General features: G+C 30.4%; 2 protein-coding genes across 2 annotated transcripts; one reads left to right on the top strand and one right to left on the bottom strand.

The window, feature by feature from the left end:
• Positions 1-606: 606 nt before the first annotated feature.
• Positions 607-1276, bottom strand: LOC105140454 (uncharacterized). The gene has a single exon (XM_011047297.1). The coding sequence runs from the start codon at positions 1065-1067 to the stop codon at positions 714-716; it is 354 nt and encodes a 117-aa protein (XP_011045599.1). The 5' UTR covers positions 1068-1276; the 3' UTR covers positions 607-713.
• Positions 1277-5798: 4522 nt separating this feature from the next.
• Positions 5799-10403, top strand: LOC105140461 (probable receptor-like protein kinase At5g47070). The gene is made up of 6 exons (XM_011047304.1): positions 5799-6187; positions 6218-6582; positions 6753-7013; positions 7553-7675; positions 7753-8245; positions 10363-10403. Coding segments are annotated over exons 1-6 (1284 nt in total). The 5' UTR covers positions 5799-6186.
• The last annotated feature ends 7167 nt before the right edge of the window (positions 10404-17570 follow it).

Below are 17570 nucleotides of genomic sequence, written 5' to 3'. Positions count from 1 at the left end.
ATGGATAAAAGGAACTAGTAAACTAAAATTTGAAACTAGAAACTCTATTTAATTCATTTTATAAAACAATGCACTAATAAACTAAAATTTGAAACTAGAAACACTATTTAATTCATTTTATAAAACAATGCAGAGAGATTTTTTGTAAATTGGTGATGCGAAAAAAGAGAGCGGGCCTCTTTACGGCTCAGTACGAATTATTTACCGACACCTTTTAGGGGGGCCCTATGATGGGCCTCACTCCATAAATGATCACAAGCAGTTGGTAGTTTCAAACCTTAAAGTACAGCAGGGAAAAAGTCCTCGACAGATTTCTTTCATTCATTTTCAGCCATAAATTCGAGGATGATAAGAGTTAAAAAATATAGGCCGCACACAATGCAGAATTTGTTCTTTTCCTCCTTTGATTTACAGTTTGTAACTCTGCTTTCTGTATTTGATAGCTCCAGTTTTCATGCTAATTACCAGTGAAAATGAACATTCTTTCCTTTCTAGCTAGAGCTCTAATGAAGGTGTCTTAATTTGCAAGTAAAGGAGACTGGAGAGAGAGAGAGAGAGAGGAGCCATAAAGATTAACAAGACCAAAAGGGAGAGGAGCCATAAAGATTAACAAGACCATAATGAGGTATTATAGCAGTGAGGAATCTGCAATATCATAACACTAAACACAAATACAGAATAAATCAGTAGAATTAAGTAAATATACATCGTGTTTAGTGCATGAATATATCAGCCCATGATCGGTATAACTCATCTATAGATGGCATCTCATTGAGCAATCCTTCAAACTCCTTAAACGATAAATTTCTCATCAAAACTTGATCACCACCAGCATATGAAACCTTATCACTAACATCCAACGGAACCCTTTTATCCCTGATCTCGTCCATTGATGTCGATTTCCTTGACAGTGTTCTCTTTAGATGCTTATGATCACTATTTCCTGGAGGTGCAGAGTCTTTGCCGGTGAACTCTTGCACCACTGACTTGAAGCTCCTAACATCCGTCTCCACGTACTTCGTGTTGATTATCACCACCCTCACTGGCTCTCTAATAAGACCTGCCATGATAATTCAGTGAATATATCTTGTTGTTTCAAAAGGGTTTTGGCTTTTGCTTGATCTGTGTATGTATAGCTAGGCAAGTGAGACGTTATCTTCTTACAGTTTCCTTGTGTGCTTTCTTGACTATGTTAAGAGGGACTGGCATTTATATAGTGAATTTGAAATGATCGAGGCAGAAGGGAACTACTAGCCAGCACGAAGTTGCTGCGGGTTAAAAGAAGGAAAGGCCTCCAAATGAGACAACTTCGCTGACCATGAATGCGTTCGGTCAGCAGTCTAGGAAGACTGCAAATGTCAAAGCACACAATTTATGAATTCAGTCATATCTCATGCACAACGTAGCTGAAAGATTCAATTTAAACAAAGTTCAAATCATAAATGATTTTTTTATTTAATATAAATAAAACGACTCGAACTCATAACTAATAATTATTAAAAAATAAATCTAAAACTTCACTAAATAAACTACTCATAATATTATAAATTAAACCATAAATGATATTAATTTGCTTAATTCTAGGCTTGGGAGGTAAGAAACTCAATAAAGAACGTTAGATATTGTCCATTAAACAAAAAAAATATGAACACGAAGTTAAATGTATAAGCCAAAAGTTGAAGGTTTTGAATTTTATGTAACTTTATTGGGTTCACTATTAGTATCGGCACGTAACATATTTTCTTGCCTATATGAAGCTTCCAATATTAGTTTAATCAATCGACTAATGATTTAGACAAAGCTAATTTTCAACTCCTCCGTGTGACTTTCAATAGTCAACTCCTTTTTCTTCTTGTTTTTCTTTTTTTAAAGGTTAGTTCTAAATATCAAACAGATCTAATTATCCTTTAGTGTTTGTAGGTCTTAGATTCATGTGTGCCTGTTTGTTTACTTCCATTTGTCGAGGTTTTTGTCCTATACATCAAATAATTATTAACAAAAGATAGTTTTTAGCTAGAGTAAATTAACTCTAGTGATATGGTTTGTCTTTCCATTAATTTACATTAACTCTAAAACTCACCATATAATATTAATTAATGAGTCTTTCATGGACAACTCAAGTTCACAGATTTTAAATATGAATATTAATTATTATCATATTTTTAAATACCTTTTAAGATATTAATTATTACTGCTACTTTTTTTATTAAAAAAATACTATTTATTGACTGGGGGGGGTTCATAGCAAAAAGGAGGGGGAAAATAATAAAAGAAAAGAAAAAGAACTTAAGAAGAAGAACAAGTTTTCGACATGGTATAAACGACTTGGTACTAAATCCTGCACGCATCAAGGACAGCCGAGGAGGATTATGAAAGGGAAAGGTATTACTAGAGTTGATCTTTCTATTTATATATGTAAAACACTAAGTATGACTATATATATATAAAACCGAATGTGCTTACGCTTTCGTTTGCAAAAGATTCATAATTACAATGGCAGATCATGTGTGATCCGTTGGACTAGTGAAAACAATTTTTATGTTCGTTAATTATCATTAATCGCTAAATTAAAAGATAAGATAAAATGAATATTTAAAAAATTTATTCTTCCAAATGAAAAAAAAAATATTATGTCAATACAATTTCATTCCTTAATATTTATATTATATAAACTAGATTAAATTAAAATATAATAGAGGGCCAAATATTTTACAATAGCAATGCATAGTTAAATACCAAGATATATTTCACTTTAGTTTTGAAAATTTTTGAGGATTTTTTTTTAATTTTAAACTTATTATTATTTTTTAAGTTTTATTTTTTAATATTGGGTTTATTAAATATTAAACTTTTTAATTTATTTTTTATGAAGTTATCACGGTCTCATAAGTAAGGAGGTTTACAGGTTAGATGTGTTAACTTGATCATGTTTTTAAAAAAAGTTATTTGTTTCTTAACTTCATCCTTTAATATTAAGTTGATTAAAAATTGAGTTTTATAATTTTTGTTTTACTTATTTTCTATAAAGTTATTACAGTATCATGACATAAGTTGTAGTTTTACGGGGTAAGTAAGTTGATCAGGTTTTTTTGGTATTTTTTAATTAAATATTTTTTTTTAATTTTATTATTCAGCATTACTTTTTAATTAAATATATTTTTTTAATTTTATTATTCAGCATTGATTTGATTATGTTGTACTTTATAATATTTTTTTATATGCTTTCCATGTGATTATCTTAATCTTATGACATAGGTTGCGGGTTGGGCCGATTGACTTGAGTTTTTTTTAGTTGATTTTTTTTTTTAAATTTCATCATTCAATATTTAATTGATTGAAAATTAGGTTTCATAAAATATTTTGATTTACTTTATATGAAATTATTATAATCTCATATTTCAATATATAAATTGACAAGTTAACTCAAGTTGACATAAATTAATTAGATATATTGTCATCTTGATATTTATAAAACATATATCATCCTAAATATTTATTTTTAAATGAAATTATATTTTTATTATTTATTTAAAATTAATCAATCCCCACATTCACATGGTTTTATAAAAACGTTTTTTTTTAAATAAAAATTGATAGCATCTAGATATTTTTTTCATGTTATTTTTTTTTTTTGCCAATAAATCTAGCGATGCTCAGATAATCGCAATCCAATAATACATGAGTTTTTCCCTTCTCCGATTAACTTACTCATAAACTTAAAGTGGTCAAAATGACAAGACCCAGGGAGCCACCGTCTTCGAACACCTACGAAACCGCTGCCACCCACGCTATCTCAATTCATCGTCAACTCCACGCCCAATCCCACTTCTTGGTGCACCCACAACAACAACTACAATGACCACTGCCTTCTCTCCTCAAACATTCACGACATACCAAGAAAATCTCTACAATCATCACGATGGCCCAGCAACATTTATTTCCTTCTAGTCGAATCCACTTATGAGAAACGAGAAATCTAAACTCAAGTTTGTTGAATCCATTATTGCTAGGGTTTTTATTTCTATCGATGATTTGAATCTCGTGGGTGGGCATAATGAAGAGAGACGGATCTTAGTTGGAACAGCAGAGAGAGTAGATAAAGATGAGTTAATTGGAAAATCAACACTCAAACGCAGGGACTACATTGTAAAAATGTTAGACAACTAGGTAAATGAAAAAAAACCATGATTTTCTATTTGTTTATTCTATCGCATTAAAATTTGACTAAGAAATTTTATTGGTTCAGTTCTATAAGATATTCAATCGGCTTTGCCGAATTACCTCATCCTTTTCTCTCTGCAAGAGTAACATCGAGCTTATATCCTCTTCACCGGAGAGAGATGAGCCATACATTTCGTGAAGGGTCTTGCTTCTTTTTTTCTAAGAAAAAAACTTCTGGTGCCTATGGAGCTAAATTGTCAACTCGATCAGCATAATTAATAGAAAAAGACTTCATGCATAATTTAGCAGTGCCCTGCCAGCAAGAAACGTTGTTGACCATGGGCATGGGGACACTTAGATGCTGTCAGTTCTGTCTGTTGCTTGAGGAATCTCTAGTCAATCTCATGCTATCTAACGGGCTCTCGACATTTTCTTAACAGTGACAGAACTCGAATACTTCCAACTCGCATGGACGTGTTCCAGGTATATCTTACAAAAAAGTAGGTGAAATCGAGGTTTAAAGTCCACACCTTCTATCTTTACTTTGTTATTTTTTCAAAACTAAATATTTAATTTGAAGTTTTTCTTACAGAATGACCTCATTAAGTCTCTCTTGTCCATTGTCACTTCCCAACTGGAAGATTTTCCCTGGATGGTTAATTTGGTGGTTTTGAAGGTAAAATTGTTTCATACCCATTTAATTGATTCATGGTGCCAATTGTTTCTTTTAGTCCCAACAAAATACTTTTCAAATTTTATTTAAAAAAATCAAATTAATATTTTTAGATTTTTTTTATGATTTTTTCATGCAATATTAAAAATATAAAAAAATTATTTCAATATATTTTTAAAAAACATATCACACGAATGCAATTGCGTAAAGAACTTAAAAGCTTGGAAAACTATTCATAAGAGAAAAATGAAAAAAACTAATTCCATTATTTTCATTTTTGCCTTATATGTGCCGATTGTCTTTGTTCTTTCATTCTTGAATTCTCACTCCATCCCTTTGAAGATTTATGGGTTCCAATTCTCTTCATAAAGATCTTAAATCTCAACGAGCAGAAAGTCTCCTTGAAGATGTACACAACCTTATATTTAAGATAAAACAGATTTTCGAATATTCTTGATAGTTGTTAGCAATTTTTTATTCTAATCTCGCTAACTCTTTCCATTAAAAACAAATCCTTTTCGAATCGAATTAGGACACATAATACAAGGATCCATTTTTTTTTAAGTTTTTGTTTTTAACCAGAAGTTGTTGATTAACCAGGCTTTTGACCATTAAAGGGATGCCCATTAACTTAATAATTCAGTTTGGACCCCATACATAGTTGTGTGTGTATAGAAATCCAGACAGGTCAATCTGAGCAAGCTTTTTGCCTGAAACTAAAAGTAGTTCTCAGGGTTCAGAATTCAAAGCGTTACCAACAGATACAAAACGTAGAAGAAAGTTTTCATCTTTTTGAAACCCTATTGGCTCTGAAGTTTCATCGAAGCTTCTCCATGGTTTACCAAAATCGAGAGGAAAAGAGAAGCCAAAAGAGGCTTCTTTATTCAACAAAAGGAATAGAAGCAAAGCAAGAAAAGTAATCCATGGAAGTCTGTCCTACCTCTATTATTTGGTAAAAGTATTTGAATATCTGCATGTCTATATCTCTAGTTTTCTCTTTTTACTTCTTTTTACTCCATATGCTGTCTTCATGCGTGAAACCTCCCAATTTCTCTTCTCTCCCCATGTTTTCTTGTTTCTTATTTTGGTTCGCGTTATTTTAAGTTTTGACCATTTTTTGTGTGTTTTCATTTGTTGTTGTGAATCTTTTTATTGGTTGTCTGGATTTACTCAATCTCACTCTGATATCATGTCGATGTTCTGAAGTTTGGAGCTTTGCTGATACCTTTTTTCTTGATCGTGTGAATTTTGTTCTCTGTGCTTTCAAGATCAGCTTTTGAAGGCAGGCAAAAAATTTGGCATTTGAACGAGATCCCTACCACTAGTTCTACTCATTCAAGTTTGCAAAAAAAAAAAAAACTTTGCAAAAAAAAATAAAAAAAATGAAGTGTTTTCAGTACTACTTTAAGGACAAATCAAGAAGCAGGGGACAAAGATCAGCACCGGAATTGAAACAGAGGAGTACAACGAAGACCGACGATTCTTCATGCACTACTGATGGGATGATCAATTCTTCATGCTCAGAAAATTCACAGAGAGGTATATCAGAAATGTATGAAGAGAAGGCTCATAATCTGAGAGTCTTTTCTTTCTCAGAGCTCAGAAATGCAACTAATGGTTTCAGTAGGCTGTTTAAGATTGGGGAAGGTGGATTTGGTAATGTCTATAAAGGTTCAATCAAGCCTGCTGACGGAGAAGGTGACCCTATTGCTGTTGCAATTAAGAAGCTTAACGGAGATGGCTTCCAGGTATGACTTTTAAGCCTGGGAGTTTGCATAAGATTATATATGCAATTGGATTGAATATTAGTGACAAGTCCATCTTGAGTTCAAATTTCACTTTAATGTTCTGGTAACCATCTTTTATAAGTTCATTCTTCAAGTGGTGACTGCTTATTCATTTTTTCTGTTTCTCATAGGGTCATAAACAATGGGTGACCGAAGTTCAATTTCTTGGTGTTCTGGAGCATCCAAATCTTGTCAAACTTTTAGGATACTGTGCCGTGGATGGCGAAAGAGGTATCCAGAGACTTCTTGTGTATGAGTTTATGCGAAACAAAAGTTTAGACGATCATCTTTTCAACAAGGCATATCCTGTGCTTCCCTGGAAGACAAGATTACAAATAATACTTGGAGCAGCTCAAGGATTAGCTTTTCTACATGAAGGGTTGGAAGTTCAGGTTCTCGTCTAAAACATGTTTGATAAGTAATTGTGCGCACGCGCATCTGCATATATCAGTGCTGTTTATGGGAATACAAACAGAGAGCCCTTGTAGGTTCCTTCATAGAATTTCCAGAGGACTGAACTTTGGTTAATGAACCTTATAATCTCTCTCCGGTGGATCAACCTCCTTTTACGAGGCTTTATGGCATCTGAATTTGACCTGTGCTAGAAAATCTTAGAGAAGAACCTTTCTTATGAACTGAAATCATGTGATTCCCGTGGCTTGATTGTAGTTCGGTACCTTTTACAACAGTAAGAAGAATGAAGCAACAAGTGTTGCAACATTAAAACTTTTGATAACAGGTTCCTTCTGTCTAAATCTGTAGTTCAGTGTCCTTGGATTCTGCCCATAAGTAATGGTGTTAGTTAAATATTCATCTAATCTGTCATATTCACTACTTGGCATGCAATATGTCATGTTCAGGTCCTCTGGATTTTAGTTTGTGCTTCGATTTTTTACCTTTTTCTACTTCCTTTTCGCAATTGATGTTGCAGGTTATATATCGAGATTTCAAGACTTCCAATGTGTTATTAGATGAAGATTTGAAACCGAAGCTTTCAGACTTTGGGCTTGCTAGGGAGGGACCAATGGCTGGACGAACGCATGTCTCAACAGCAGTAAGTATCATGAACATTTGTTTGTTGCATTAGATGCCGACTGCATCCTTCTCATGGGATTCTTTTTATGCTGACAGGTAGTTGGGACATATGGATATGCTGCGCCAGATTACATTGAGACAGGGCATCTCACAGCCAGAAGTGATGTTTGGAGCTTCGGTGTGGTACTATATGAGATTCTTACTGGCAGGCGATCGTTGGAAAGAAACAGGCCGAAAGTGGAGCAGAAGTTATTGGAATGGGTAAAGCAGTTCCCTGCTGATAGTAAAAAGTTTGGTTTGATAATGGATCCAAGACTTGAAAACCAGTATTCTATGAGTGCAGCTCGGAGGATTGCCAGGTTAGCAGACAGTTGTTTGTTAAAGAGCGCAAAAGATCGACCAAAGATGAGTCAGGTGGCGGAGACCTTGGAACAGATAATCCAAGATTCATCAGAAGGAAGCCCTTCGAAGAACAGTTTTGAAGCCACTGGAAATGACGATCTGATTGACTCGAGTAAGAAGCTGGATCATGTAGAGGCCTCCAAGTCTTGGAAACGGCGAATGGCACACCTGGCGAATTGGTGGATGTGTGCTTGCAACCAAGGTTTGTTTTCTTGATAAATTTCGATTTCAATTGATTTTGTTTGCTAGTTTAATTTCTTCCATAGTTTAGATCATCACAAATCAAAACCCCCCAATTGCATAACGTATAGCATAAAAATCTGAACTAAATCTTCCTTGTGGGATCGACCCCTTGCTTGCTCTATACTATCTTGTGTGTTGTGTTTTAAGCTAGGGTAATTAATTTGTGCGACCACGACATCGCAACAGGATTTAACTTATTGTAGTAGACCTATTCACACCATATAGATAGACCACTAGAAGATTAGGTATAACAAACCATTAAAAATAAAATACAAATAGTAATGCAATTTACCTTAAGTAAGATGCTTTATAGTGATAGTATCTTTGTTTTAGCATAATCAGTCTACTTACAATAAAACGTTGTAAATTAGTTAGGTTGCCTCGTGACTTTAATACTAAGTAATAACTTCTTTATAAAACACACCTTTCCCCCCTCATAACATAAAAAAGATGTTTCATTTCCTAGAAAAAAAAAGAAGTATGGTCATTGTGATGTATGAGGCAATAGCTTCTAATTAAGATGGTAAGTTTCTAAGTCCTTTTTTTTTTATGTATGTTATGGAGGATGTATGATTCATTATTATAACTCAATAGTATAGCAAATCCACATATTGACAAGAAACAAAGTTGTTGCATTGAACATTTAAAAACTTAATAATAAGCATTTCTGGTGACAAACCAAAAGAGTGAGATTATGATATTATACAACCAAAATTCACATACAATAGTATTAATCATAATACTACTAATAAATCACTATTCAAAATTATATATTTATAGTGTCCTAGGCATGTGCTAGATCTCATACTAGTTTAGAAAGTTGTTGAAGTTAAAGTTGCTACCAATAAAACTGTTATGGATATGAAAGCTATAGTGGAAGATATAAGGCATAAGTTGCTAAAAACTAATACTAAGTACAAAAAGGCTACTAATAGACACCACCTTATTATAATGTTCAATAAAGGAGATAAAATGATGACATTTCTACATAAAAATAGATTTCAACTAGGGTTGTATAACAAGCTATAGTAGAAGAAATATGGTATTTGTAATGTCTTAAAAAAGATGAATGAAAATACTTATGTTATTGATTTACCGGTTGATATGGGTATTTCCAAAATGTTAAATGTTTTTGATATTATTTATTATGATGATAAACCTTTATATCTAAAAATTAGAGTTGATTTAAGGTTGAGTCTTTTGCAAGTAGAGAGAACTAGACCAGGTAGATAAAGTTAAGCTAGGAAACAAGTTTGTGAATGAACCTAGATGCATTAAAAATAGAGTATCGAGGAGATATTTATAACTTTAGATCCAACTATTAGATTATGCTCATATTTTACAAGATGATTCTATCGGTCTGGTTCATTAAGTGAACTACTTCACTAATCAATAATTATACAGATCATTTCATATTAGGCTTAAAAATGCTTTGGATTCTTTAATTAGGTTAGTTTTAAACCACTATTTAAATAGTTGGAGTGTTATTTTTTTTTTTTTCAAATTATTATGACAACTTTTTTTAAGAAAATATTAAAGTTTTTCTTTATTTGTTTTTAGTTTCAATCTCTAACTTTAGAGCTTGAGAACTCTAGTTTTTATTCTTATTAAACACTACATGAAATCTATATAGTAATTATTATTATCATTAAAATATTATAATTTTTAAATATTTATATAAATAATAACTATTATAAATAATAACTATTAAATATATATTATATTTATATAAATAATAACTATTAAATATATATTATATATGTTGATAACAACATAAATAAAATTAGAGTATTATGTTTAGATTTAATGAATATCTTTAATGAAAAATTATATTTGCTATATAGTTTTATGGAATTGATGGTATTTTATTATACATAAAGATCATTCTAAATGATTTTTCAAGAGAAACTTGTGTCATTTTAGATTTACCTTAAGTTTCCCTTGTACTAATTTTGTAAGAGTCTTTGTATTTTTTTTTTGAAAGTTATTCATATCCTGAGGTTTTGGGTTTTTAAATTGTCTGTGCATATGGTTTTATCAATATTGTGTTAAGGTTTATAGATTACTTGTTCAATAATGAAGAACAAAAAGGAGGGGATTAGAGAAAAGTCTTGGGTCATTAGTGATGAAAAAGAAGAACTTAAGATATATTTTTCTGTAAAAGTCAAATGTCATTTTAAGTATGGTAGATGGTCTTTGAACTATAAGTCTTTTAACTCAACCACTTTAATTTAAACTATAAAAAAAATATGGAACCTTGGAAAGGGTATTTAGGCAAATAAAAATTGACAAAAATCTTGTTGTTTTCAATTTTAATAATGAAAGAGATAAGAATATTATGATAAAGGAGTGGTCATGGTATTTTGACAAGAATATTATGGTTCTGATAAAGATTAAAGGCTTTGAACAACCATCCAAATTAAAACTATACATAAATCCATTTTGGGTAAGAATTTATTATTTACCTTTAATAATGTAAATAATGACTATTCAGGTTGCCAACCAAACAATCATTATTTTATTGATGGATGGAGAAGAAGAACAACATAGGGCTTGATCTTTGAAGGTTGAACAATATATCAGGCTATTCTAAAATAATAGTTTGATTTTGGTATCTATAAATTAATCATAACTTTCATTTAATAGTTCATTGTATAAAGCTTGAAAAATTAAGTGAAACAAAGAATAAAATTTTGCATTGGTCCGAATCATTTGGTTTCAGTCCACTTTAACGTGAAAGACTTTCTATTTTGTCTATACATATAGTAGAATAAGGTATATAATTAGACTAGGTGGGGATATCCAGATAAAACATCAAATAGGGTAGCATTGATAAATGAATGATGATTAATGTTGTACCATAACTCTACCATAGGTAATCACTATGACCAACTTCTAGGATTTTCACTTACAAAACAACAAGAATACCATTTTTGGGTTTTATTAGTAACTTTAACTTTCCTATATATTTGGGGGTGATAGGATGTAGATAAATATAGTTGGACTCCAAATACTCTAAATAACTCCTACCAAAATTTATTGGTGAATGTAGGGTTATTGTTAGTAAAGATTGTTTTAAATAACCCTTGTGAGCTAAAAATATTTTAGGAGAAGACTTCACTACCTTAATTGCAGTGTATAGATAAATTATGCATATAAAGTGAGCATGCTTAGAAAATCTATCCACTAATATCAAAATAATAAAGTATTATTGGAATATGACAATCTTTTACTAAAGTCCATAAAAATAAAAGACCATGACCAACTAATATAAATCATTCCTTTGTATAGTAAAATAAATGGTTTAAAAGTGCACTCCCTACTAATATTTCTTTATATATTAAAATCTTTATCTTAACCTAGTATCTAAAGGATCCTTGGTATCATCCTCCTCACAATTGGTTCATTAAGCTTTCTTGGCATTACTGACTAAATTCTTTTTTCTAGCCATGTATTATTTAATGATAAAATCATACATAAGAAGTTTAGATATCCATATTTGTTAAGTATGTGTACCAATTTTTTGTTCAATAAGATACATTAGGTTTTGTTGATCTATCTAAATGGTTGTCCTAGTAGGTGAGGTCTTTAGTTTTTAACAGCCAACATAATCACCAACAATTCATTTTCATATATTGATAAGACTATTTTCTTTTCTTTAAAGCATTTACTATCATACGGAATAAGTCTCCCCTCTTATATTAAGATTGCCTCAATACCCTCCTTTGAAGCATCACGCTTAATTAAAAATGTTTTGATAAAAACAAGTAATGCCAATACTAGTAGTTAGTTTACCACATTTTAAAAATTAATAAAGGTTTTTCTAGCCATATTATCCCTCTTAAAATCCTTTTATCCAAGTATTCTAGTTAGTGGGCTTTAGACAATGTATATCCTTTGATGAACCTTGTATGACAACCAGTCAAGCCTAAAAAACACTTTATGACCTTAATGTTACTAGGTTTAGGCCATCCGACTATGATCTCCATTTTATCTAGGTTAAGCTTAGCCCCTTCTCTTGAAACCACATAATCTAAGTATTCTGTCTCTATACAAGTAAATATACATTTATATACACATTTTGTAAAAAGTTTATATTGAACAAGTATAGCTTAAATAATTTATAAGTGTTTTAAGTGGTCCACTTCTTTCGTACAGTAGACTAATATGTCATAAAAAAACTCGAATAAATTTTCTTATAAATAATTTAAATATCTCATTCATGAGCCCTTGAAAAATAGATGGAGCATATGTTAGCCTAAAGGGTATAATTAGGAACTCATAATAACCTTTATGAGTTTTGAATGTAGTTTTCTAGACATTTTCTAATCTTATTCTAAATTGAAGCTATCCCAATCTTAATTTCAATTTAAAAAAGTATTATGACCCTTATAATTCATCTAACAACTCTTTCACCACTAGAATAAGAAATTTATCCTTTATAATTTATTTTCTAAGTGCTCAATAGTTTACATATATTCTCTAGGATTCATCTAACTTTCTAACTAGTAGAATAAGGGAAGACAAAGGTCTTTGACTGTGTTGAATTGTTCCTAACTCTAGTAAATCCTTCACAATCTTCTTAATTTATATTTTTGGTGATTAGAGTAATGTTATGGTTTTATAGTGATAGGAATGGATGATCATGATTCATAGTTAATGGTAATCCTTTAGGTTTTTGAAAAACTATGTCAATTCTTTGAAGCCATTCTTAAACCTATGTTTGCTCCTCTTCACTAGGCTTAGGCTTAGTCTCAATTTCTTTAGTATAAAGGATTAACCTCTTTACCTTTCTCCTTAATTCAAAAAACCCTGACCCTTAATCAATTTTTGACTCTAAACTTTTAATTCTCTTAACTCAACCTTCAGCCTATGTAACTTAAATTTTATAGTTTATCTTAAAAAATCCAATAGAAAATGATCTAATATTTAAAACCATTAGACTCCTAACACCATATCACAACCTCTGAGCTAAATCATGGGGCATGGGCATGAAATTGGTATTCTTATATACCAAACTTAAATTTAAAATAATTGCCTTTACTTTGTATTCTCATTCCATTAGCTATTTTTACTCTTATAGTTTATGTGTTATCAATCTAAACCTAACCTTTATGAAAAATATAGGATGAATAAAGTTATGTGTGTTTCTAATATCAATCAATATCATCATTATAGAATTATTGATGATCATATCAACCTTTAATCTTCTTCTTTGTAGTCAAGAGGAGGGCTCTAAATAAATTAAGTTTCTTATATCCTCTACAACTCCTTCCTTCTCATTTTCATCCACTTCTTTAATGACATATAACTTTAGGTCTCTAAATCCATGGCCTAGACTCCACTTGCCATTACATTTAAAACACATGCCCTTTTCCTTCTTCTTTTTGAACTAGGTTAGGATCAACTTTTTAAAGGGTAAGTTAGACATTGTTTTCTCTTTAGGCTAGATGGTTAGAAAGAATTTCTCACAAGAACCCTCATTGCTAGGCTTTTAACTCTTCTAGATGACAATTAAACTTTCTTTTTGCATTCTAGTTGAGTTGTACAGTGCCACTAGTTTTGTTGATTTAACATATGCACACCAATCTTGATTTTCTTTTTGAGTCTTTCTAAAATACTTCTTAGTCTATATGATTCTGATAATCCCCTAGCTCTATTAGAGATTAACTAAAACTAATTTTTATGATCCTCAAATGAGAAATTATGTTTTAGATTAATAAGAGCCTTCATAGGATTATCATAATAAAAAGGGCTTACACCTAATTTATATAGCATTAGTAAATGACTCTTAATTGGTGATAGTTCATGGTTCTTTTATCTCTTGAAACTAAACAATGACTTTTTTTCCATATAAAAACTTGCCATGAACAACCTATATTAAGGATAAGTATTATGGTAATTAAAATAATGATTAGACTTACACACTTAGCCCATGAGATCCTCTATATTGAATTGAGGGAAGTCTAATTTTATTCTACATCAAAAAACTTGTTTCTCGAGCAAGCTATATGGTTTTGAATCATCTTTTTTTACTAATGTATTTAGGCATTACATTCTCCTAAATTAAGATTTGGATAACTATCCTTATTTCCATATATTTTTATGTCTAGAAAATGCTAGTAATTTCTAATAATCTCACTATCCTCCTTATAACTAGGTTTAGATGATTTCTATTATGGATAACGTTTATATCACTCATAATAAGCTAGTCTCTTAGGTTTAAATGTTTTGGCTTGTGTTTGATTCATAATTTTCTAAGCTTTTTCCTTAAGTCTTTCCTTTCATAAATAATGGCATGATAGGTAAACACTTCTATACCTCATAATAAGGTATTTCTTAAATTTTTAGTACCTACCTAGCCTTGTCATAATCGATGTATCTTTTTTCTACGAAAGTACTTGTGAACATTTCTAGCTTATATCTTCTTAATTAAGTCTTACTTTTATAATTTCCTTTACTAAATAGTTCTTTTTGGTTTAGAGGTAGTCATTGTTATTAATTTAAAGAATGGGTTATCATACTCCATTTTCTTTTCTTTTTTTAAAAGCAAATATGACAAGCTTGTAATGTGTAAAAAATTAGGCTTTTAAAGATAACATAACTATTATTATGATTTACAGTCCTTTTTGGTTTAGAGGTAGCCATTGTTATTAATTTAAAGAATGAGTTATCATACTCCATTTTCTTGTTTTTAGAAGCAAATATGACAAACTTGTAATGTGTAAAAAATTAGGCTTCTAAAGATAACATAACTATTATTATGATTTCTCAATTAGTTAAGCTATTTGCAATACTTATTTCTCTTAATCTAATCAATGGTAGGGATTGTATGATTATCAAATAATTTGATTTCCTCCCATATATTAGATGGTCAAAAATTTCTTTAGCATGTTTTTATATTAAAAGAATACTTTTTATTCTCATCAACCACTTCAGTAGCTCTTACATCTTTTATACCCAGTTTGTTAACCACTTTAAGAATTTTTAATTCAACCATCTTAAATGGTCTTCCCTTCTGAGTTTTGCAATAAAAAATAACTAATGTTATACTTCCTTAATATTTTGATCAAATTCTAAGTCATTGATTATGTATTTTCAACATCATTCAAATAGCCAAATGGTTATGTTCCTTTGAGTGAATTTTTCTCCCTATTTTGCTAACATCTTTTAATAATGGATATAATCTTTCATAATGGTATAAATATCTAAGTAATTGATTATCACTTCTTCCTTATGTTGCACTATATTTCATACGATCTAAGAAATAGTTGAATAAGAAAATTTAGATTTTAGCATAATTATACATACTATATATAGTTTTACAACAATAATCACAATTTTTAATCCAACCATTAGATCAATTATAAATTTACTTAGATTTTTTTAAAATATTGTTCTATGTTGGGGTAAAATTTCAAATCAATCGAAGTTTAGAAAGCCTTACGATATAGGTTAAAACAAGTTGTACAAGTTTTGTTATTTATTTCCTTTTGACTTGTAAACTTTCTATTTGGTAATGATCATTTTTTTACAAGGATGTGGTAACTTGTTTTAGAAATTTCTTAATTCTACAAGGATTTTTAACAGGTTATAACAGAATTTTCAAGTGTGACAAGGATTCATCAATGTTCCAAAGTCCTTTTTTTACAAGGATTTCTTATTCATCCTAGTTGCACAGGGCAAGAAAGGCTAATGATATTTAATGACAAATTAATTTGCTTATTTTGGAGAGTTTTCTAATCCTACAAGGAAGGTTAAATGAAGGTAATAAAAGTTTTTATGTTTTAAGAGGATTGTTTAAAGCTACAATTAATTATCGTGGAAAAACAAGGGAACTAAAAGGGAGACACCTTCAATAATTAACCTCCGAGCTTATTTTGGATATTTAAAGGTGGCAACAAAAACCATGAATTAATAAAATAAACTTGTGTTTTATGTTATGTAACATGTTTTCTTTGTTGAGATAAAGAATAATATCAAGGTATAATTGACCTTATAACGTCATTCATATAATTTTTATTTGTGATTTGGTATTCCTTGAGTTGGGGTTTCTTATTCCAATAATGCTAGCACAATGTGATATATTTCTATTATGTTACACTCCTATCAAACATGATTTCTTAGTTTTTCAAGAGTTGTATCATCTTTGTTGTAGATTGTTTGACATGTGATTACGAGGTTCACATTATTATTCTACAATGAGTCTAATGTACTCTTGCTTTTTTATAATTTTAGTACATTTAACTTTTAAAGTCTTAAATAGGATAGCATAACCTTATATAGACACTCCTAGATCTTGTACCATCCTAGCTAAGTTAGCCAATATCACATCTAGTTTTTTTTCCTATAAAAATGCTTTTCGAAATGAGTCTCCATATCTTCTTCACTATTGATAGAGTTACGAGGTGATATAGAGGACCAGTGAAAGGTTTTTTTAGTTAGTGATGAACAAAATAGTCTTAGTTTTATAAAGGAATTTGTTGCACCATTGCCACATTGATTGATGAATTTAGTTAATGAGCTTTTGATGCTTTAATATGGGTGCTTTTGACTGTACAAAAAATCTTTAGATTTTCCCTTTAGAGGTTTAGATAAGTAGTGTTCTAAACCTATTATATTTAAACTCACTTTGAATTTGATTGAGTTGATCAAATGTGGTTTGATACCATAATTTTATTATGATAAGTTGTTTTTTCAAGTTCTTCATCTCCATTTAAATAGTCCTCATATTAGCATAAGTTAAATTTACTAGTTGATAGAAAAATATTCATTTAGGAGGAACCAATGTAAGCTAATTAGAACTTATCAAAATAGGTTGTGACCATATATAACATCATTGTTTTTCTAAAAAGGACATGTTTAGGAATAATTTAGAGGCATAAAAGTGCCAATATGTCCTAATGGTTGATACTAATAATGATGTAAAAAAAATTGGAACATAGAAGGGCTGTATGAGAAAATTACAACTCTGCCTCTATGTATTTTTCTATTGGTGCAAATAATTAGATGATGAATAATTATTTCATGAAACATCTAATGTTGGTTGTTTCCTATGAATTTATGGTGATGATGGATTATCAGGCTCTCCTCAGGGTTAAGGGATTAACATTTATCTATTACATTTATTAAATGATTATTAGGTATTGTGGCAACAATTTTACTTTTATTTTTTTTTGGTGGCATGATTGCTGATCAACAAGATAAATGGTAAATCTAGTCCAATTAAGCGTGCTAATCTAGTCCCTCGTGATTGATAATTGTGTGAT

Source organism: Populus euphratica, unplaced genomic scaffold (assembly GCF_000495115.2).
Source record: "Populus euphratica unplaced genomic scaffold, PopEup_1.0 scaffold186.1, whole genome shotgun sequence".
NCBI lineage: Eukaryota > Viridiplantae > Streptophyta > Magnoliopsida > Malpighiales > Salicaceae > Populus > Populus euphratica.
Note: the sequence above shows the minus strand (reverse complement) of the source record. Positions and strands in the feature narration are given on the sequence as shown.